The 23,984-nt window shown below is 44.4% G+C and overlaps 1 protein-coding gene across 2 annotated transcripts in view; it reads left to right on the top strand.

Moving 5' to 3' along the window:
* Window positions 1-23,695, top strand: part of nnt (nicotinamide nucleotide transhydrogenase) — a 36,719-nt gene extending 13,024 nt beyond the window's left edge. For both annotated transcript variants that reach the window (XM_072662674.1, XM_072662675.1), the window contains exons 9-22: window positions 15-206; window positions 496-649; window positions 2,043-2,204; window positions 4,245-4,355; window positions 6,372-6,517; window positions 7,482-7,677; window positions 8,193-8,426; window positions 9,483-9,643; window positions 11,177-11,356; window positions 12,532-12,691; window positions 14,661-14,742; window positions 18,905-19,023; window positions 19,160-19,275; window positions 22,069-23,695. In XM_072662674.1, coding sequence (XP_072518775.1) covers window positions 15-206; window positions 496-649; window positions 2,043-2,204; window positions 4,245-4,355; window positions 6,372-6,517; window positions 7,482-7,677; window positions 8,193-8,426; window positions 9,483-9,643; window positions 11,177-11,356; window positions 12,532-12,691; window positions 14,661-14,742; window positions 18,905-19,023; window positions 19,160-19,275; window positions 22,069-22,209 — 2,154 coding nt within the window. In that variant the 3' untranslated portion in view covers window positions 22,210-23,695. The remainder of the gene's footprint in view (window positions 1-14; window positions 207-495; window positions 650-2,042; window positions 2,205-4,244; window positions 4,356-6,371; window positions 6,518-7,481; window positions 7,678-8,192; window positions 8,427-9,482; window positions 9,644-11,176; window positions 11,357-12,531; window positions 12,692-14,660; window positions 14,743-18,904; window positions 19,024-19,159; window positions 19,276-22,068) is intronic.
* The last annotated feature ends 289 nt before the right edge of the window (window positions 23,696-23,984 follow it).

Below are 23,984 nucleotides of genomic sequence, written 5' to 3'. Positions count from 1 at the left end.
TGTTTTTGCTTTAGGGTGTGACCCATATTGGTTACACAGATCTTCCCAGTCGTCTGCCCACTCAGTCCAGCACCCTGTACTCCAACAACATTATCAAACTCCTCCGTGCCATCAGCCCAGACAAGGAGAACTTCCACTATGATGTGAAGGAAGCCTTTGATTATGGGACCATGGACCACGTAATCCGTGGTTCAGTTGTCATGCAGGTACTGCACACTAGACTTAGACGTCTTCTGATGTATTTCAGTGTTTTATTTTATTATTGCCAGATTGCAGCAGTGCTGCACTGTAATGAGGTTGATGTTAGATCTAGGTGCTGGGTTGTTGATGAAAACCCGGCCCTGTATTTGAGGGTTAGGATGAGTAGCACTGCTTTCAGCTTGGTCTCAGCACTTGTATAATGTCCTTAGGATTCATTATCAGTCTAGCACTGGTGTAGTCAAGTTGAGGGGTGGTGATATATTAAGCGCTGTCTCTCCTTCTCACTGTCGTCAGGATGGAAAGGTGCTCTTCCCAGCACCACAGCCCAATAACATCCCTGTGGCAGCACCTCCCAAGCCCAAATCTGTCCTGGAGCTGGAGAAGGAGAAGGCTGCTGCTGTCTCCCCTTTCAGAGCCACTTTCACCACTGCTGGGGCCTACACTGGAGGTGAGGCACTCGACAAATCTACACCTTCCTTGCCCCCACATGTCTCTTAATGGTTATTCATGGAGCTGTGGAGCTGGCTGTTGGGCCCTTCAACCTGTACTGGGGACACCCAGCTTGCTTGCTTATGTATTTATTTACTTATTTGCTTATTTATTTACTTGTTTACTTTTTGAGGAAGTCCTGTCACAAATAATTGCGTTTGCGTTCTTTGTTTAGTGACTCATTAGCCCAGACTGTGTTTCTTGCTAATCTCTGAAAGGTTTTGTTTTTCTTCTGTTCATTGCATTTCGTGGAATGTGATTAGATTTAAAAGCTGCACTAAGGAGGGAAGAAAACCCGAAAATACAAGCAAATGAATTCTATTGGTTGCAGACAGGCGAGCGGCGCTTGTGTGAGGAGAGGCAGTGTTGGCTGTAGATCAAAGGACACACTTCCTCACTCAGACAACCCACAGCTCGCACGGAAATAAACACCCACCGATAAACAAACATGCAAATTCATCTTCCTGCTCCTTCATGTTTTTTTGTGTTTTTTTTTTTTTTTTTTTTTTTTTTTTTTTTGGTTCCTTTTCTTTTATTTTGCTGTCTGCTATCAGTATGAACCTGAGTCAGTCTGGAATTGGAATCGGTTACTAAATTCCCTGCCCTGCCTCTCTCACAATCTCTCTCTCTCTCACACACACACACACACACACACACACATGCATGCACTCAATCCTCCCAACACCCTGTTCACCCCTAAATGACAGGAAACTGAGGATAATAAAATGAGAGAGAGGGGGTATGTGAAGGCTGCCCCCTGCTGTGGATGGCTCTGGTGGTGGTAAGGCTTTGGAGGTTTTGGTGTGGGAGCTCCGCTGTGGGGGAGATTGTTCACACGTCCTGCTTCCGCCTGCAGCGGCTCTTACCTGGACCAGGCTCTGTGGGTGGTTGGGCTGCATAAGCACTTTTTTTTCCTTTTTTATTCAATCAATTAATTAATTAATTAATTTAGGCACACTATATACAGTGTGTTCCTGTTTTAAAAAGCAACCTTTATGGAGCTTGTTTTGCATCAAATTGCAGCTTCAGAATCTTCTAATCAAATTTGTGATGCTCCATTGACGTGTAATAAGGAGAATAGAATCACTATCGTTGCCAATCCTGTATTATTGCTCTACCACCTCAGTCCACATTCTTCTTTCACTTCAGATACCGGTTCTGTATCTCTCAGCTTGTCCAGAAACATACAGCTGTTCTTTACAAGGTGGAGCCCAGGAGCAAGACATTGCTTGTTCTTGGCCTAATGCTGCTTTACAAATACATTAATGTTTGTATATCTTACTATTTTCCATAAGAACATTTAAATTTATATTTTTGTGTGTTTTTGTTTTTTTTTTGTTTTTTTTGTCTAGGTCTTACCACAGCGCTTGGGCTCGGGCTTGTAGCACCCAACGCTGCTTTCACTCAGATGGTGACAACCTTTGGATTGGCAGGAATTGTGGGCTACCATACAGTATGGGGCGTTACTCCTGCCCTCCACTCTCCTCTCATGTCGGTTACAAACGCCATCTCTGGTAAGCATCTCTTGTATGACAGCATCCATCACCTTAATGGATGTAAGATGCTAAAAGCTTTCTGAAGAGCGTTTGAGTGGTTAAAGTCAGTCGTTTGTAAACTGGACTTTATATCAAATAGTGTATCATTCTTGTTCCTTTCAAGTCCCTGCAGAAAATCCACTAAGCAACGATATGCGTTTTGGCCAGTGTGGGTTGAATGATGGTTGTTTACACCATGTTTCCCTGCTCAGCTTGTTGGCTATGGTGTTGAATGTTGGAGCGTTCAAGGGGCAAATTAATAAAATGGTGGGAATGATCCATTTATTTCCCGTCCCAGTTTTATTTCATCCCATTCGCTTCCCTTTCACTAGACTGGAAGGTTTTTGCCGGGGTGTGAATTAGTCATGTTTAATGGACATGGAAAAACATTGCCACCTTTTAATTGAGTTTATAATATAACATGGAATGCCTCATTAATTTTCATTTTTCCCCCCACCCGACTTGTGGCTTGCCTGCCCAGCTGGGCCTTCTCTTAGGCAAAGTGCTTAGTTCTTTGTATGCGGTAAGGGCAGAAGCTCCAGCAGACGTGATTACACGAAGAAAGAGGGTGATTATATGGAGGAGGATGTCTTCTACAGCCAGCCAGCCACAGTCAGGATGCTTCGTTAAGCTTTTTGCTCATTTTTCTCGGGCTAGCTGAAGGACTCGGAAACATTTCATTCATTTAACAAGTCCTTGGTGGTCCACAATAAAGAGTCCTTAACGTCGTCAGAGCCGTAAACTGCTGAATGAGACTGTGCGGGTACCCACTGAAGCAATTAGCTTGCTCGACCTACTGCACAGCTCCTGTGAAATCACTTATTAGCTCTCTGGAGCTTGCCGCTTGCCATTTCCCCCCCCTCCTTTCTGAGGTGTTTTCCTTGCACATCTGACACTTCGTCAACTGTGTCTCTTTCACATAACTGGAAATGGTGTAAGTTGTGGAATTTGCTTATTACCGTGCCAAAGGTAATAAAGCTGAAAAAGTAGTGACCGAGACATTAGGACACTAATATGGAATTTCTCATTCTTGAAAGCATAAGAGTAATGTGTCAGGGGCTGAAAAGTGTAGTTTCTCTTTCCTTCTTGGCACCTGGTTGCTTTCAAGCTCTTTAATCTACCTGAAACTGGTGAATCAGAATGACCCAATGTCTTGCTGTCGACCCAGCGTCAGCCCTCGAAATGACCTTTTTGAGCGCAGTCTGATCCGAAGAACCCAGGGGGGATGAGTTTTAGGCCGATGTCAGAGCGTGTGTAATCTGTATGATCTTGAACTGGCCACACAGCATCGCCTAGGTGGGTTTTTTCTAGTGATGTGTGATTAGTTCCTTAGATGTTTTGTGAAGGTAACCTCATCCAGCAGGTCTGTATCTACAGTGCTTCTTGTGAGGATAGGACATCCTCAGATCTGTTCTTGCGTATTTTATGTGTGTGTGTGCTTGAACATTTCCCTTTCATCAGAGGTTTTATTACAGATATCCAGGGGCTAGTGTGTGTATGCGACTGCGGATGCGTGTCTGTGTAGGTTCGCAGATCGTCTGCACCGCTTCCTGCAGTGTAGAGGTAGCGTGCGCTTTGGTTCCGTGCGCCTGTCTGTGATCAATTGGAATTACAAAGTGAGAGGAAATGCTCAGCAACTACTGCACACTTCATTGACTCAAGAGACATCTAACCAACAAGGCCACCTTAGGTTTGGTCAGCCAGCAGTCACCACCACATTTGAAAGCCATTAGAGAGGTGATGGCTATCAGAGTTCCCAAGAGGGCTCCCGATAGTGTCCCACTTACGTTGTTCAGAAGGAGTCAGAGTTAATTTGTTTGGAAGAAAATGGATTGTCCTTGGATGACATGTGATAAGTTGGGTTCTCAGAGGTTCTGCAGATCAGCACACTGTTCTGTGAGGTGATTATGGAACTCGTAAAGAAAATGCTTCAAATGGGACGTAGCAATTTTGACAAATTTAGCTCATCCTAAAACTTTTATTTGTCCTTCCAGTCTCTGATTTTGACTCTTCATGCAGGTTTGACTGCTGTTGGTGGACTCTCACTGATGGGAGGAGGGTACCTTCCATCCAGCACTGCAGAAACTTTGGCTGTACTTGCTGCGTTCATCTCCTCCGTCAACATTGCAGGTGAGATTCACCCTGTTGAAATAATCTAGCTTTTTGAGTTTTTGTATACATCTTGTATATAATATTTAGTAAGATTTTTCGTCCCTCCACCTCAGTTTATTCACTGTTTATTCACATCTTTAGGTTAGAACATGACATCACCAGACTATACTGGGAGGCTTTTGACTATGTAGCTTTGAACCCTTGCTGGGATTTAAACTTTCTTTGCACTCTGAGCGGGCAGTTAGACTGTTGTGCCACCCTACAGTTGTAAAGTTGCACTACATAGACCCAGTTTTAATAAACTGGAGTAAATAAACCTTTCTGTTCTTTCTTGGACACACAGGTATATGGCTTCACAGCTGTAGAGTGGTGCAACCATCTAACTGCCCACCTGTTGAGAGACAAGAAATCAAATATGAAATGTGTTCAAATTCAGTCGACACAGCAGCCTCCGTGGTCAAGAGAATAGCAAGGCCTTCCACTATGTGGTTGAGGGGGTTTAACCTGCAGATGGAATAAACAGATTGAGGGGGAGGAGCCGAAGACTAAACATTAAAATATTAAATCCATTTTAGCTGCAACTCTTTAACTAATGTCTTGAGGTTCAACCTAATATGCATTGTTGAACTAACTGAGATGCAGAACTATTATCATTTATTTATTATGTATTTTAATCGTTAATGCTCATTTTAGATTTCATTATTCGTTTCACAAAGAGTTTTAAGTCCCAAAGAGCTTCGACATTTTAATTCTTGCACGTAGTCTGGTTTCCCGAGGACTGGTTTGTCCCCAGGTTGAGTCTGGTCAAGTGGGCAGCAAGTCAGCGAGTGCCATGTGCCTGCGGCTGCACCCTGGCCTTTGGCTGCCCCAAGCTGGGCATTCGTGAGAAGAGCCGCCACTTCCAGTGCCTCCAGGTGGAAGAGTTTAGGCAAACCTCACACCTGATGCAGGAAATGTCAAGGCGGCAGCAGTGCTTCAAAGAGCCCCAGCCATGTCATAAATCAGCCGAGCCCCGCTCTGTGCGAAACCAGCCATTCATTAAAACAGAACGGGGTGAAAAATGCTTTCAAATGGGGTTTGGGGGGGGGGGCGGGGAGATGGTGGCCAGAATGCCATCCTGAAGCCAGCATACCTTCCGTCCTGCTGCCGTCTGTGTTGGACTGTGTGGCCCAGTCAAAGGGGTAGGAAGGCGACCGGGGTCTCGGTGCCTGCTGGTAATTTAAAGGCATGTTACTGGACATTTCCCTGCATATTTTGTCATGCTCAGCCATAACAACTTATTACTCTGTCTGATCTCTGTTCTGTTTGTGTTCCAGCTCACATAAAGTGTCTGAATTTCTATATTTATTTTCTCTAAAGGCAGGTGTTTAATTTCAGTTTAAGGGCATTCTTTCTTTCCATAGCTCACACAATGTTTCGTTCCACAGTCAAACCCACAAGCCATAAACCAGCACAACCAGAAATATGAAGTTTTTTGCTTCCCTTTTTTCATGATTCCTCTCCTTGAATGTTTTATTGTTACAAGTGCACACAGGGGAAAAACTAACAATGCCCTCTCCAGCTCACTTTTAATAAAAGGCTGGGAATTTATGGAGTACTTGTTCCTTTAATGGTGGGCATGAATATAAAAATCTCCCTACTGCAGAACTTTTTCCATGGTCTTATTATTTATGTAAAATTGGTGGCACATACTTTTGAATGCTAGAGGCCTACAGTTTTTATTTATTTATTTATTTAAAAATGTCACCGGAGGTTCTTTTGTACTCGTAAGGCAAATCAGAGGCTGACTAAAACCCCCTTAAAAGCTCCTGACCTTCAAAACCCCTTTGATGTGAAATTCACACGTCGAAAGAAATACGTGTCTAATGAACAGCAGCAGAGGAATGACTTATTGGTGTGAGTCGTACTGCGAGTCAGCTATCGTGTAGATGCTTTTACACCAGCACAAGGGGTTTGTGTTGAATGCTTTGTGCTTTTGTAATCTATAATTGATTTTGTGTTGTGGTGTTTGTGTATGTTCGTACCCCCACTCAGGTGGTTTCCTCGTCACTCAGCGGATGTTGGACATGTTCAAGCGGCCCACGGATCCCCCAGAGTATAACTACCTGTACCTCCTCCCAGCTGGAGTGTTTGTGGGAGGCTATGGAGCTGCGCTGCACAGTGGCTATGACATTGAGCAGGTTGGAACAGTTACCGAGTGCACAAACTGAACCCACATTTCCATCACCTCAGATTTCATGGATCAGCCAAGACCTGTTTGCTTTCTTATGACTGTTTCTTTAGTTTTGCACTGGAAGTATGCAGCTCAAGTCATTGGAGATTTATGGCCAGCAGTTAGCATCATATCACAAGTTAACCTCAAACCATGTCAATTTATCAAATAAGGACAAAGATATAGTTCCTTAAAACAAATCTGCATTGGGTCAAGCATTTTCAACTTGCAGTTTCTACAGTGTGCTAATAAGAGAGAAACACGTCTGGTCGAGTGTAGTAAACTGGAAGTCTTATAGAACTCTTTTGGCTAAAATCAGCCAAAGGTACATTTAAATAAAAATAGGAACTGCCTTTATGAAAAAAATATCCTACTAACGGTGAAGCATTGGGATTGGTCTGTGACACTTTGGGCTTGTGGTGTTGCCAGTGGCATTGACCGTATCGCACAGATGGAGGGAGGAAATTCTGGATGTTTTAAGGCTACAAATCGATCTGTTAAAGGCTGGAGCTGAAAAGGTGATTGCTTCTGCAACAGGATAATGATGCAAAACATACCTCAAAACCACCATGGACCACCTGAAGAGAGCTGAAACTGAAGCTTTTGGAATGACCTGACTTTAAAGCCTATTTACAAATTTTATTATTTGTATAATATTTGTTTATCAAGCTGTGTGTGCGCACATTATAGCCTAAATAAATGTATCTGAATATATTCCTCATTTTTTTATGTCATGTAAGTGTTGCATTAGGATTTGCAGAAAATATTTTTGGTTAGCTATAGAGGCTGTGTTTACATCATCTCAATTAACAATAACTGCAAAATGTGTCATTTGCCCAGCGGTGCCCAAATTTATGCATGATGTAGTAAGTGTTCTACATTTCTGTAATCCAGGTTCTTGCCATATTTGACTTTCTTCTTTGTGCGTGCAGATGATGTACCTGGGCTCTGGTCTGTGCTGTGTCGGAGCTCTGGGTGGCCTGTCAACCCAGTCCACTGCACGCCTGGGTAACGCTCTTGGTATGATTGGTGTGGCAGGTGGCATTGCTGCCACTTTCGGGGTTCTGAAGCCCAGTCCTGAGCTCCTGGGCCAGATGACTGCTGCCATGGCAGTGGGTGGCACCGCTGGTGAGTGAAACTGTGTATGTGTTTGTGAGTGTGCATGTCCGTTTCTACAGTAGTGTGTCATTCTTTGAAGTCTTTGAACACCCCTTTATACCCCCCACCACAAGTGTGTTTGTGGGCAAGCGGGAACAAGCAAGTGAGTCAGTAACCAGCCTGCAAGCCCAGGTAATGGTCATCAGGTCGTGAGTCACACAGCACGGGACTGCTCTTTGTAGGCAGTCATGTCTAATCTAAATTGCTAATTATTCCTGGAAACCTGCTGGAACAGAGTTTAAACCATCCTGAGCAGCCCCAGCCCAGACCAAAGCCTGCTTGATTCCAGATGCTAATTTAAACCCTCAGGTTCCAGCCAGCCCCAAACAAGCCCCCTTACAAACACTCACACACACACACTCGCACACAGCGTCCTCCCTCACCTCTGAGCTACACAGAAATCAACATGCACACATGCACCCTGCTGCCTCTGATGTGACCCATTTCCCAGCAGGGCTAATTCTCCTGTGCTGTCTCTTTTTCAGGTCTCGCCATTGCCAAGAAGATCCAGATTTCGGACCTGCCACAGCTGGTGGCTGCTTTCCACAGCTTGGTCGGTCTGGCTGCCGTGCTCACCTGTGTTGCTGAGTACATGGTGGAGTACCCCCACTTTGCCACAGACCCTGCAGCCAACCTCACGAAGATTGTGGCCTACCTGGGAACTTACATCGGTGGTGTCACCTTTAGTGGATCTCTGGTTGCTTATGGCAAACTGCAAGGTGCCTACAAAAGCCTTTATTTCAGGCTTCACCTGTCCAACTTTTTTTGGGAAACATGATTGTGATACATTAACTCTATCTAGTACCATACTGTGTGTAATATTTGATCATGATTGTATCGCTCCAATACTTCTTATTTCTGTTCCTTATTTGCCAGCCTTAACTCCAAGGACTCCATATCCACTTCTGGCATGGGTAGACTCAGAACCCTAGAACACACCTTAGCTTCAATTCTCTCCTGCCAGTAAAAGCAGAAGTATTTACCAGTCCATTTATGCTAGTTTTTCCCCCCTCTCTCATCCACAGATATTTTGGGCCCGAGCTCACGGTGGTGCGGGTGTAGTCTGGGACCGTGTAGCTGGTGGTTCTGTCTGTGTTTGTTGACAGGCTGGCCCAGCAGTGCCACACATGCCCTGTGTTTAAAGCTTGGCCAGGCGGAACCTCTCAGAATTTGGCACTAATTAGTCCCCTCCGCCCCCCCAGTCATTTTCCACTTGTTCCCCAAAGCTGGAACACATTATCTCCAGGAGCTTTCCCACTCCTCCACCAGCGCTCTGGAACCTGGAGGCCTGTGCTGATGCAGAAGATTACAACTTCCATTTTTATGCCTGCATGCATTTCTCCTTTCAGTCTGGGCTTGAACGCTTGAAGTCGGTAGAGTACGCAGTATTCCAATCCAACTGTATCACAAACTTCACAGGTTTAGAAGGATCTGTGCACTTGCTATGCAAGATGATAGGCTGAACTCAATCAGTTTCAGCCTTGCTGTTAAAGGTAGAGCGTTTTAGATGTTCAGCTGATACTGCTTGGTTATAAGACATGATTTGCTTTATAAGCATGCAGAGCGCTAGAATATTAGGACTAGGACAGGAAACATATGAATGTATTGTAAATGGAGGAGCACCTTCGGGCAGCGTTTTCCTGTTTCCGAATTGCTTGTCCTGACCCCTTTTCCCAGTCATGCTAAAGAATATCCTTGAAGCTGTTTCAGTTTAAATTCTTGCATTAAAGCTGGCTTTATCTGTAAAGCTTCATCTCTCTCTTCCTTGCCCGCAGGTCTCCTGAACTCTGCCCCCCTCATGCTGCCTGGCCGCCATGTTCTGAACGCTAGCTTAATGGCTGCCAGTGTTGGTGGAATTGTCCCTTACATGCTGGACCCAAGCTACACCACGGGCATCACCTGTCTCGGCTCCGTGTCCGCTCTGTCTGCTGTGATGGTGAGAGACTAAATGTTTGACTGAAGAAAATTTCCTTGGTGGTGACCTATGCACATGACTATTTGAGTACATCACATTGTTCAGTTAAGCCCTTAATATTCAATCTAAGATGCATGAGGGCCACATTTGCATTCCTTTTTCATAAATTGATTAGTCTTATTCTTCTGTGTAGTGTCAGGATCAATTCTATCCTTAACTGTTGTATATCCATTAGTTATTTCTGTATTTCTTCATATTTTATTTGCTATCGGTCTCAACTAGAGGAGAACTGGTTCCTCTTGATGTGAAGGAGCCTTTTCCACGCCATTGCCGACTTGCTCACTAGGGCAGTTTGAACCCAGTTCTCTGTAAAACTGCTGTGTGATGTAACTAAACTTGGCTAAAAAGCCATAGGATACAGATATACATTACATGGACAAAAGTATTGGGACACCTACACATTATACCTACAGGAGCTTTTATGATATCTTATTCTAAATCCACAGCCATTCGTATGGAGGCTGTCCCCCTTTGCAGCTTTGGAACTGCAGATATTTAGTCAGCACTAAATATCTGCACTCTGCCACTGTATGTGGTCTGCCACTTAAACTCCCTTGTTACAACAGTGGCATCAAATTACAATATCACGCTCGAATTCAGTGACCTCTTTTGAGCGACCCTTGGCCGACTGCATGGCTGGGTGCTTGATTTTATACACCGGTGGCAGTGAGACTGAATTAAGTACTCGTATTCAATGGTTGAGGTGTGATAAGGCTATTTAAATAGTCTCTTCTACACTTACAGTCAAGTGTTGAGGACATCTGTAGAGTTACAGAGAAGTGATTCTGATCACAGGAAGGCCTCCATCTGGGGTTGTTTTTTTTTTTTTTTTTTTTTTCCTCCTTCTCTCCTCTCTCCATTGCATGTGGAATCCACTGTCTCACTGTCATATGATGAGTGCTTTAGGGTAAACTATAATAATGAAATTTTGAGTCCGAGCTGGGAGAGGCCCCTCTGTTTACGCTTCAGTAAATGTTGGCTTCTCCGTACCTCTGACCATTTGTCAATAATCAGGAAACCATGACAGCTTTATACACCATCTTTTGAACAGTCATCGGCGTAAAGGTAAACACCTGAGACTTGGAATCAAGGCTTGAGATGGTGATTTTATAGCGTTTAAGTTCACAGCTCTTCTGCTTATTAAGGAATATTTTCGAACCTAAAGTGTGGTAGCTGGCTTTGTTTAAGCCCATTCCCTCAGGGTTGGTGTATTGTAGGCTAATACAGCCATGATATCATAGAAAAGTCTGAAATGAATACTTGGTGTTTTGACAAACATCTCATTCTTTAAGTGAGGCCCAGTGCAACCAGATCTGTGTCAAATGTGCTGCTCTGCCTTGTAATAGATCCTGTTTCTTATTTACCATCTCACTTCGCCTGTTCCTCGCTGTTCCTTTTATTTGTATTTAAAAGTTAGCAGATAAATATGAGCCGCCATCATTATGGGTTACAGTGTCTTCTTGCCTCTCAATGTATCTCAAACATCCTGTGTAGGGAGTGACCCTGACCGCAGCTATTGGTGGTGCGGACATGCCCGTGGTGATCACCGTGCTGAACAGCTACTCAGGATGGGCTCTGTGCGCTGAGGGCTTCTTGCTCAACAACAACCTACTGACCATCGTGGGAGCCCTCATCGGCTCGTCTGGAGCCATCCTCTCCTACATCATGTGTGTGGTAAGGGCCCAGCCTCCTCATCCTTTCCCTGCCTCGCTCCCCAGGAGAAGGTGTGCGTTACACTCAGTCATCTCTAGTGTTACCGTACACCTTAAACTGAGCGACTGGGAAACGACTGGGTGCTCTTTATACCCCTCCCACTGACACTGACCTCAGGGCTCTGGCTCTTACCTCATCCCTTTTTTTTGGTACATTGTAACCATTGCTTAAAAGTTTGGAGTAGTGAGTATTCCACCCACCCCCCATCTCCCCTCCCTGGTCTTTTGTGTCTGTGTGTGTGTGTGATTGGACTTCTGCTTTCTAAATCTGTTATGTTATTAACACAGTGCGTTCATAAGTATCCAGACACCGGCTCGTTCTATCCTTTTTTTTTTTTTTATTATTTTGAGGTGTAGCCCCCCCATACCCCCCCCCCCCCAATTCTGTAACAATATCTTCTGGGAATCATATTTATGTATCATATGTATTTTACATTACAAAAAATTATACAGATTTTTAGTATATATTTTATTGATGATTCCATAAATAAGTGTCTGGCTTAAGAGCGAGAGAGAGAGAGCGAGAGAGATGGGTCTCATTAACCAATATTTCATTGTTAAAATCCTGGATAAGCTCAACTAATCTCAAATGTTATGTCCCACAACTTTATGGTGGATCTCTTTGCCAGGCTATATTAACATGACCACATATGCTGCATGCCTTACCTCCTCTGGGACAGGTTAAGTTTAGGGTTCTGGATCATGAAGTCAAGTCAGGCCTGCAGAGCTGTTAAACAGAGCTGTTTTGTGAGACCGACCCCAGGTTCTGATGTTCCCAGATTAATTCTGGTTCTAACCCATCCCAATGGAGATCGGAGAACGTTATTTCACTGTGTTACAGACCAGTAAAACAATTAGAATGCATGTGTGGATACTTTTGGAAGTATGGTTGGGTATGCTATGTAGTTTGCAGGAAAGCATCCGCTACGTTAAATGTGTGTTGCTCCTACCAAGTTCCACTAAGAGGCACTCTAACTGCTCTGAAAAGCTCTTTGTGAGGGGGGGGGGGGGGGGGGACTCTGTCGCTTGGCAGTTGACTGTGTGTGTGTGTGTGTGTGTGTGTGTGTGTGTGTGTGTGTGTGTGTGTGTGTGTGTGTGTGTGTGTGTGTGTGTGTGTGGCTCTGTGCTCCCGTGTAGGCCATGAACCGCTCCCTGGCCAACGTCATCCTCGGGGGCTACGGCACCTCCTCCACCGGCACAGGCAAACCCATGGAGATCACGGGCACCCATACTGAGGTCAACGTGGACCAGAGCATTGAGATGATCAAGGAGGCCCAGAACATCATTATTGTTCCAGGTAACTTCAGACATTGTTCCAGGCCACTATGTGGGAGGGAGAGAGGGGGGGGGGTCTCCAGCTCAAACCTAACCAGGACCGAAGTGTGCTGTCAACAGTTTTCAAACATTCCATCATGTTCTGTCTGTTTAACTAACCTTGGCTGACCCCCATTACATCACTTGCAATTTTAAACCTCTTTCCTGCTCAGGATGAGCTCCCCCAAAGCAAGGCCTTTACTCTGCCCTATTCCAAGGTGGTCTTAGAAGCTGGGGTTTTGTTTTTATATAGGATTTATGGAGGCTCTGGATGTGTAGTTGTGCAATATGTGTCCTTGCATTCTGCCTCGGCCCTTAGAAGAAGCGCGGCGGAGGCATGTGGTTGTGCAAGCTCAAGCCTTTGAGAGGTCCGGTTTATCTGTCTGTGGCTCTCTTGGTGTGTGCGTCACACACACAGACACAGACAAACAACCACTTTGACTGCTTTGACACACTTTCGCTGTGTTTAACCTTTTGATTATAGTTTGGGACGATTAGGATGTCTAGTTATTTGGAGTTGTTCGTCCTCAAAAAGCTCTCCAGGTGACTCACTGTTTTTCTGCCTGAATGGCCAGTTCCTCTAAATGATGTCTGGAAACCTCCGAGGCCTCCGGAATGGCCTCCAGTGATGGTCGTGGCCCTTGGATCACTTTGTTCTCTGCAACAGACTGTTTTACAGTCGCATTTTATGATCCGACAGCAGGTCGGGGAGATCAAGCCATTGGAGGCACCGCAATGGTGGAGAATCTGAGCAATTAAACACGGGAATATGAAAAGAAATGAGTTGAGATGATAAACGCTGCTGTCCAGAATAAACAAGCCTGCGAGGCCAAGCACAACAGAGACGGCACTTTAAAAAAAAACAAAAAAAAACAAATGCCTGTCCAGCAAACTCTAAGGCGTCCAGCCCTCTCCATGCTGCCTGCTCAGCCTGCTGTTGTGCATTCAGAGTCGGGACAGCTGCAAGTGTCTCTGGTCTCGAAATACGCACACCAGCCAGAGCTTGGCAAATGGGTTCTCCCTGACCACTCTACTCTTGTTTTCTGTGGGTTCCACAACATTGTTTTGATTTTAACGTTTCTTATAATTGGTGCCGTCACAGTCACTTTGTGTGATTGACGGCTGCGAAAACATTTAAGCCCTTTTTTGTTTGACACTGGACTTTTCTGGGCAAGATTGTTTTTCTTAAGACGAATGCTTATGTAAAAAGAAATGGAGGGGGGGAAAAGGTAGAAAATCATTAGGAGTATTGAGGCGTGAGTTTTTGACATGCCCACTGCAGCGTGCTGTGTGTTTTAAAGTAGACGCTCTGTCGGATGTTGCGAAAGGTTTATCAGATCCTGTCAGCTGTAGTTGAAGCTTTCAATTATCCGTTCAGTTTTCTTACGTGACTTTATTCTAGAGAAGGAATCCTATTGTATGCGATCAGTGAATTCCTACTGATCCTGTTAAGGGGAATAAAAGAAAACAGTTCTTGGACAAAGCAGATATTTTGGTACGGAGTTGCCAGTCTATGTGGGTAAAGTTGTGTGTAAATACAGACAGGATGGTAAAATCTGACGACTACTACTACTAATGCTCATAATTATAGTGATAAAATAAGTAATAGGGACTACTAATAGAAAGAAGCTACTAATAATAGTAGTAGTAGTTGTTGTAGTAGTAGTAGTAGTAGTAGTAGTAGTAGTAATAATAATAATAATAATAATAATAATTGTGAAAATGCATGATCACTACTCATTATGGAAATTTGCCCAATATATATATATATATATATATATATATATATATACACGCACTCATTATGGAAATTTGTCCTGTGTGTGTGTGTGTGTGTGTGTGTGTGTGTGTGTGTGTGTGTGCGCGTGTGTATTATTTAATGATTGATATGATTTGATATATATAATATTTACCCCCTCATGGCACATTATATGATGTGTTCTCTTTTGCAGGTTATGGTCTGTGTGCTGCTAAGGCACAGTATCCCATTGCTGACCTGGTCAAATCACTTACTGAGCAGGGCAAGAAAATCAGGTATACCATCAACCCCCCCCCCCCCACACACACACACACACACACACACACATGTACACAGTGTAACGTCCTCTAAACAACTCTTTGAGCTGTTGATGTGTGGGTTTTTTGTTTTTTCCCGTTACTGCTTCTGTTCCTGGTTCTCACAGGGGGGTCTAGAGTGTGTCTGTGTTTGTAGATTACAGCTTGAACATCTCACTATGAGTAGGTCACCTAGGTGATCAGCAGCCCTACACTTTATCTTCCTGTTTCCCGACAGCATGGCTGTAGCACTTCCCGGTTTTACTGTTAGAATATCAACATTCTGTCCAGGTTTGTCTTGTATTCTGGTGGTTTTGGGGATGCTCTGTACTGGAACAGTGGAGCAGCAGTGTAACAGGTGCAAACTGTACAATCCTGCAGCCCCACTGCCTCCCCCCTGGTTGCAGGGGGTGAAGAGGACCTGGGGGCTTGGGCTCGGGAATTCTGTCACATCGACTCTAAACTATTTGTCCATACCTGGTCTGGCCTGATGTAGAGCTAATTTCTCTTTATTATTATTATTATTGTTATTATATTCTCATTAATTTATCTAACTGGTTCTGATTAGGGCTGCCACGAGTAGCCATCATAGTCAATGGTGTCGTCAATGAAAATGCATGAACATCAATATTTTATATGGATGCATCATATGCTACATTTGTGAAATGCTAAGTTTATGTAAATTATGTTAATTTCAGGTCTTCAAAACACTTCAGTTTAAATAACAAGTGCTTTTCCTCATCACCACTGCTTAACTGCTCTGAGTTCAGTCTGTTTTGGCTCCAGTCCAGTCGGCTCTGTTTAAAGCTAGTTTTACAAAAACAAAAAAGTATGAGATCATGTGAAATTAGTAGAAAAAAGGTGGTTTGTACACTGGAGCTTAGATGTCATACTACAGCAGCACTTGCGCGGCACATGAGCGCCTGAATAGTCACATGGGCATTAGCACACGGGCTGACCATGATGTTTCAGTTTTCGAGTGGAGAACGCTCCCTAGCACGCGGCTGTTTTGTCTGCAGTTACGTCACTTCGGCCTCCTATTTGCTGTAGGTGTGAACCAGCCTTTTTTAACCACTGGTAGGGAAGCCTCTTAAAGCCGTTGTTCTTGTAGCTGCTAAATGCACTTGTTTGTTAAAGCGACATGTTTATCTGCCCACCACCTTAGAATTTCAAATGTGAGAAAAGGTTGTAGCTAGGTTAGGTTTTAGCCTTGGCCTCAAACTCTTAACTGGGTTTGGCTTTCTCAAGTCTTACCGGTCAAATAAAAAAGACTGGTACTTCCCCTCAGCTGACTACCAAACTGAAGCTAGTTTGTTTTCGATGAAGCAGATGTTGGAGAGAGAAACTGGTTCCTTTGAGGCTCATGGTATGCCAATTTTACAAAACTCTTTAACTGAAGATTGGATCACTCTGAGTTTATCAAATTTTAATATGAAACAATAAGCTGTTGTTTGGGTCAGACTACATTCAACCAGGGTTTTGGGCCCAAGCTCTAATTCATGCCAGCATGGTCACCTCACTAGTTCTGTTTAAATGTTTTGTGGACGACATGTTGGTGGATGTCCTCATTTCTGTAAATTAGTTGAGGCTGTTTGAGTTCGTTAGTTTTGCATTATCGTTACAATAATGGTCATGTGCTGCATATGGTTATGGTGCTGCCCAAAGAGAGTGAGTGTGTGTTTCTCCCTCACTTTCACTCTCACTCTCTTGTCCCTTTTGTTCTCGTCATCCCACCAGATACTGGTTGTTCTCACTGGTCTCACCACACTAATTATGGCGAAAAGACTAATTATGGTCTACTCTGTGTCCTTTCTTAAAGGACCCCACAGCACACTGCACCATGGAAAGACACTCGCTTACTCGCGCGCGCGTGCACATACACAGACGTATACACGCACACGCACTCTCTCTCTCTCTCTCTCTCTCTAATCAGTTCCAGGATGTCAGAGTCTGTTGCCAGCCCCTGTTATGCATGTGGTGGGTGAAGTGCTGGTCAGCTGGCATGCACCTTTATGGTCAGGATTGATCAGCGACCATGTTTTGCTTTTTGAAACTTTCTTCAGGCTTGAAAGTGCACGGTTGTCTTGCTGTGAGCGTATTGATTGGGGTCATCTGTGCACCTCGAGGGCCTTGTTTCGTTCCTATGCCAGATTAGCGTTCTCGCTGATTCTCCCATGGGTCGCTGCGGTGACTGGAGTGAAGTTTCTCTTTCCACTAAATGCAATTTGTAGCGTGGTTAAACGACTCAATTGAACCATCCGTTCCTTCCTTAGTTATTCCACCTGGTGCGGCGCGGGCTCTCGGCAGCGCTCGGTTCGTCTGGCTCGGGCTCTGTCGGCATTGCGGGGCCCACAGAGGAGGAGAGCTAGAGAGGGCGAGCAAGGCAGGCCGGAAGCTTGTGCAATTTTCTTTCCTTCGTTTGATCTGGGAGCCCGACAGCTGCTGCCAATTAGGGCATTTGCAGTTGATTAGAGGGGGAGATGGGTGGCCGGAGAGTGGACAGATTAGGTAGCGTTCTTGTCCCCTGGCCCCTCCCTCCTCCTCTCACTCTCTCGTAGCTAATTGGCTGGGGGTGTTGTTCTGATGAGAGGGCTGTGGGTAGTGCGTGAATGCTTGTTCTGCGTCTGTGGGTATTGCTCAGAGTCTGTCTGTCTGGTTCAATTCAGGATGGCCTTTTTGACGTGACTATTGGGTGCAGTGGTTTCAGGGCATTAGAAGTTCTGTACAGAAATAATTACTTGTGTTAACTTTTTCCCGCAGGCAGATTTCCACTTTTGTGGACACAGAAAAACGCTGCCCGTTAACACTTATTTCAGATTCGGTCAGTAGGCATTTGTGACCAGCTCTGAATGTGCTTTGAGTGATCTGATCGTCATCCGTAATCGCAGTGTATCCCGGACGAGTTTACACCTGTTTTTTCACGTAGTCAAGTGAAATCTGAACGTGATCCGCTCACCAAAAATGCACACTGATTCCAGGTGTAAACAGCCCTGCAGATCCACATTCAGAGTCCGTAGTGTGACCTGTGGGTGCGCTTTAGCTGCTGGGTTGTGTGAAACTTGGTTTGGAGATCAGTTTTAACTTGAGCCAGAAAGGCAGCATAAGTCTTCAATGGGCTGTAAGCTGTCATAGTAAAAAGCAGCTGAATGTTTTAAAGTGTGTGTGTGTGTGTGTGTGTGTGTGTGTGTGTGTGTGTGTGTGTGTGTGTGTGTGTGTGTGTGTGTGTGTGGAGCAGCGGTAATGGGGAAAGCAGAAGGTCAGGCTGGCTTGGCGGGCAGGAGAGCAGGTCTTGGACGCTGTGCCGTCTGTCGGCATGCTCTTGCTGCAGCTGCAGCTTATGTAAGCCTTCCACACCATGGATGCTGATTGACAAATCCCAAGTCTGAGACTTTTGATGTGTGTTTAAATGGCTGTCTGCTTTTTAGGTGATTACTGGGCAGCCTTGTCTCTCTCTTACCTCAGGTGATGGCTCAATTTACTGAGAGGAACTGACAAATAGTGATTTGATGACACACCGATGAAGGATAGCTTGTAGTTTTTTTGTGTTTGTCCTGTGTGTTTCAGGTAAGACCTGAATGTTTTTGCAAGCGGGAAGAACTTAAGAACCTGTTTTCCAAAGTGGAAACGACCTACATTTTTGGTTTAAGACTCTGATCAGAGAGGACAGGTGATCCAGGCTCTAATGATTTAATGATGGTCATTTTTCTAACAAGGCCACTCTTCCAGTAAGTGTTCTGAGCGGAGACAAATCTAGGGCTGCCACTTCCTGTGTGCGTGTGCGTGCGCACGTGCCCTGGGCCTGTTGGCTGTGATCTAGGCCTTTTTACAGTGAGGTCAGGTCATAAAGGCACTTTGCAGCCTCAGGGGCCTGTTCGTCTTCCTATAGCCATTTCCCCTCTGCTCAGGCTTTTACTACCGCTAGCATTAAAAAGATAGCTCACAGCTTACTTCCTCTTCTCTCTTGACCTTTGCCAAACAGCCTGACCCTCACCTCATCAGTTGTTCTACTCTGGCACGTTCAAAGCCTTCTCCACCTCTACTGTATGGAGGTGCCTGGTTTGGTCTCTTTGAAATCCCTGTATGTACAAAATTTTTGACAGATGTAAATATGACTTGTTTGTGTGTGTGTGTGTGTGTGTAGGTTTGGCATCCACCCTGTGGCTGGACGCATGCCTGGGCAGCTGAACGTACTGTTGGCCGAGGCTGGCGTGCCGTACGATGTTGTTTTGGAGATGGAGGAGATCAACGATGATTTCCCCGGTATGGTTTGGAACTCGTGGTCCCGCTGCTGAATTGTTGTCATAGTCCCTTTCCCTTGAGTCCGTAACCATGTTTAAACACTTTAACCTCAGTTTGTTTTTCTTTCGTTTCAACCTGTGTTTCTGGCTGTTTTCAGAGACTGACCTGGTTTTGGTCATCGGAGCCAACGATACAGTAAACTCTGCCGCTCAGGAGGACCCCAACTCAATCATTGCTGGAATGCCAGTGCTGGAGGTCTGGAAGTCCAAACAGGTGAGTGGAACGGTGTTCTGACTCTGAGGCGCTCTAGACAAAATGGAGAAAAAGTAATCTACACTAGTGATCTACATCGGATGAATCAGACATAACTGCTCCCCTCACACAGCAGTGATTCAGTAGCTTCTAGAGATTTCCTGTTTTGAAATTCTAGGAAAACCCAAGCTCTGGCTCTGACGCTTGATGGTAGTTAGTTTTGAGCAGCTATGACTACTTTGGGGTGAATGTTTGGGGTGGGCTGCTCCCCCCCTTCTTCCCCCCTCCTCTTCCTTTTTTCCACCAATGCCAGTGGACTAATGCTGAAAGAAGCTACATAAGCTACTGTTAGGAAGCGAAAATCTTGTCTTTAAACTTGGACTCCTTAGATGAGCTACTTGCTAAAAGGGTAAAGATACATTGGGAGTGCAAATGGATGCTTTTATCTATTGGTGAAATAACATTAGATGCTATCTGCTTTGCGTTAAATAAAGCGACAATAGCAGTTTTCTTTACCATCTGCTTTCCACCTCACAATAAAATCACTCTGATCAAAGCTTGTTTGATTTCGCCACATACACACAATCTAGGAACGATGCCAGCCATACACAAGCAGCAGCATTCTAATTATAAGGGTAAAAGACTGCCAACATTTAATTTTATTATCCAGCATATTTAACATTAATTCCATTTTCACCATTTTAAGTAGTTACTGCAGTGTTACAAATGAAAAGTAAAACAAAGCGAAAGGTGAATGCTGGATATTTGACCTAGCGTCCCAAACCCTAGGTACACTAAACACAGATGCTGTGATTTAAAACGGAGCAATATCAGATGTTTTGCTAGATAGGAAGATTGTGTGGACACAGAAATTAAGCAGCCAATCAGAGGGAGCATGATCTTCTGCACCATTTAAGGTAGCATTGATAATTCAAAGTTTAGCATCAGCTTGAGTTGTTGCTTAATGAGAATGACCATACAATAGAATTGCTTAAATAAAGGCAGTTCAGTGAATGGAAGATCAGCGTAACATTCTGTAACCTTAAAAATTACACCAAATATTACCACACACTATTTTTATCTGATGTTTTAACATCCTTTCCTGTAGTTTATTGCAAAAATGTGTGGGGAAACTATGAAATGCACATTTAGCTTGCTTAATGGATGCTGGATGCGGTACTTGGAGAACAATAATGGATAAATGCAGAACTATAAAACTGTGCATTCTAAAAAGAAACCAAAAAACTGTAGGCTCAGTTGGAGATGTACTGTGCTAAAGAATATTACATAACATGACAAATAGCATATTAAACATGGGCTTTATGCTGGAACACTCTTTTACTCACTGGGATTAAAGTCAGATACGAGGTGTACCTCTGTACTCCCGCTGGGATAAGTCATGCCGGGTTGGCTCACAGGGATCTGGTGTGGTGTAATGCAGACCATCTTTCAGCTTCCCACCCAGCATGAGAGGAGCCCTCCCCCCACCCCCTTTGGTCCAGGTGTAGCCTTGCAAATGCATCCCACGCTGCTTCTATTAGCTGTGACTCAATCTCTCAGGAATGATGACATTTCGACGCATCCGACTGGAACTTTCCCTAAATATGGGCTGCTGTGTCTCAATGCATGAGTGGCCTGCAGTGCACAGCCTGGGTCTGGGGAAAATCACGGAGGTGTATGGCGATGTGGATGCCCCCACCCCCGTCCAACTCATTCACCACCGCCTTTTTTTCTGCATTCATCATACAGCTTCTGTTCGTTGTGTGTTTACCTCAACAGAGAAGAGTGTAATGACCAAAGCAGACAAAAGAGCTAAAGAGTGTTTGCAAACATGAGCTATGAAGCCAAACCCTTCCACATTTGCCTCACAAAGAGTATTTGTGTTGTGGCCCCTTCCAGGCCTTGATTAGTCAGTTAAACTAACTCTGTAGTGACGCTCCTGATGACACGATAGCATTGCTGGATATCAAGCCATCCCGTTGGCTTGCAGGCCAAGACTCTGATGCTGCGTCCCCGAGCTCTGATTGCTCCCAGGTTAGAGGGGCCTTCACATGTAACCTCAGTCCCAAACGGAACCAGCTGCCCTATGAATAATGTATCAAAGCCAAAGCTGCGGGCCCGTCCTGAGGGATGTCAGGCCATGCTCGAGTGGGTGCATGACAGTGAGGAGGTGCGGGCTGGGTGTGCCTCTCTCCCCTCTCTCTGAACCCCCCCACCCCCCTTTTCCCTCGTTCACCTGGCTGCCAGTGATCATCCGCAGGCCTTCTTCAGGATCGACGATGATATTAAAAGGGTCCGCCTGCTGATTTGGGGTCTCTGGATGAGGGTCATTTTGTTCCAACTATCTTTCAGTGTATTGAATAACACCAAAGCAAGACCAGCGGCGAGGACTCTCCTCTCTGGTTTTACTTATTCAATTACTAAAGGGTTCCTGCTTCCCAAACAGATGCTCCCAATCACGGCACTGCTCTTACTCGTTTTCCCAGGAAGTGCTCGGCCTGAGTCTTGCGCTTGAGACACTAATGACTCTTAATTTTGTAAATGGCAGATACTTAAATAACCATTAGAAGCTGGAAGCATGAGCCCTTTCTCTCTCTCTATTGTACAAATATAATCTACCACACTGTGTGCAGGTGCAATACAGAGGGTTGCGTGGGTTTTTTGTGCTTTTGGTGACTTTTAATTCATTTAATTTATTTTTTAAATAGTGTGAAAACTTCAAAAAAGGATCATGAAAGAGAAACCCTTTAATGCAGAACTCTTCTTCTGTCAGGTTTGATACCAGAATAATGATTGTGTGGTCCCCCCCCCCAGGTCATCGTGATGAAGAGATCGTTGGGTGTGGGCTATGCCGCAGTGGACAACCCAATTTTCTACAAACCCAACACGGCCATGCTTTTAGGAGATGCCAAGAAGACTTGTGATGCTCTGGCTGCAAAAGTGCGTGAAGGCTAAAGACCAGCACTGCAGCTCCAGTCCTCCAGGAGGGGGAAGAGTCCCTGCACCCAGAACGTGCACACTGAACAAACCTTTAGAAATAAAGTAGCAACAATAACGTCTCACTCCTGACCACACCCTCTATACTCCTTTATTTTTGACTTGTTGTTTTTCTTTTATTTGGTTTAGTAGATTTGGTTATTTGTTTGTAGGTTTAGTTCATCTTTATTCAGTATTTGTTTTTAAGGACACATTTTGTCTGTCTTCCTGACCTGTGTAAGTAAATTAAGCTAAAAAGGAAAAAAAAAAGTTACAGCATTACAGCATTGATAGGACCTTAGCACATGTCTGGGTTTTGTATTTGAAATAGACTTTTATATATAAATAAATTAGCCACTTATTTCTCTTTAGCAAGCAACAGTTTGTAGGTAATGTAGTTGCAGTGGTAGTTTAAGCCATAGGCAATACCAAACCTTTTTTTTTTTTTTTTTTTTTTTGGCAGTAAAAACCATGTACATCTATGTGACCAACCTGTGATGTGGTATTGTTACATGTGTATAAGAACTTCTGCAAGTAGAAGTTCTCAAACATTGAAGGCAGGATCAGATGGCAATTTTTCCACTTGATGTAAACCTTCTCTTACCTCTAAAGGCCTCATGGCTTTGAAGGATCAGTGCTGATATGAAGTCAAGTCCACCAAATTACAAATTGGCACATTTTAGCTCTAGAAAACGAAGGGCTCTGCTCCTCAAGACGTTTATATTATCCCCTACAATTCTGTTTCAGGCTCTTGAACGAGATGAGCGTCAAACCTATGAACCAAGAACCTTGTTAGAGATCATGTACCTACCATGCTTTCAGCTCTGATCCCAGCACTGTCGGTTTGCATTATTTGACAGTCGTTACTAATAACGACGCACTGGGACCTTGTGAAATACATGTTTATGACCATGAACATGAACGTGGCAGACCATGACAACAGTCCTACCTCTCAACAGTTTTAAAACCAGACCAAACAATCTGTCTTAGTTCCCCTATGGACTGTAGCAAAATTTCCCAACTCTTCAACTGCTGTTTGACTGGAGCTGCAGCAGCATAAAAAGGCCTGTTTGGTGGTTAATATTGTAGGATGTGGACTGTAGGAATTCTGGATGAATTGAGCCAATTCTCAAAGAAGAACAGGTGATGTCACTTTTGTCTGCTGTTAAGTTAAAGGCAAGAAGCAACAAGCAATAAAACTACATTGCAATCAAAGAAAAAACACTGGTGCTTGTTTGGTTGAAGCTGGAGTCTTGTATCATTCACACCCTTCCTCTTGATATATTTCTGGACACTTCTGTCATGTAGACATGCCCCTTCTTGTGTCGGAATATTGATGCTGGTAAACAGTGGAGGGAACAAGTGTAGGAGAGTTAATTACATACTGTGAAGTGTTTCTCTCCCTTTCTCCGGTTTATCATGGAACATCACTCCTAATAAACATCCAGATATGAAAACCGATGGAACGGATAGGCCTTTCTGATGCTTGCACGCTTTCCCCTCAAGGTCGCAAAAAGATTTAATGTTTGTAGGACAGGCATGCCACGCGAGCGTAGTGTTTGTATGGCTTCAGTTGTATCTTTGGAAAGCGCGCTGATAAGGACTATCTGCACAAGTGGCAGTGATTGGCCATTGTCATCTTCAGGGTGACCTGCTGCAGAATCCGTGGTTATTTTCTCGCCCATATGTGTGTGTGAATTTGAGGGTGGAGATTCTTGTTTCTCACATCAATGGGATTGCATGAGTTTATCATG

The sequence above is a fragment of the Salminus brasiliensis genome, chromosome 18 (assembly GCF_030463535.1).
Source record: "Salminus brasiliensis chromosome 18, fSalBra1.hap2, whole genome shotgun sequence".
Taxonomy (NCBI): domain Eukaryota; kingdom Metazoa; phylum Chordata; class Actinopteri; order Characiformes; family Bryconidae; genus Salminus; species Salminus brasiliensis.
The sequence above is the reverse complement of the archived record's forward strand: the minus strand, read 5'-3'. Positions and strand labels throughout refer to the sequence as shown.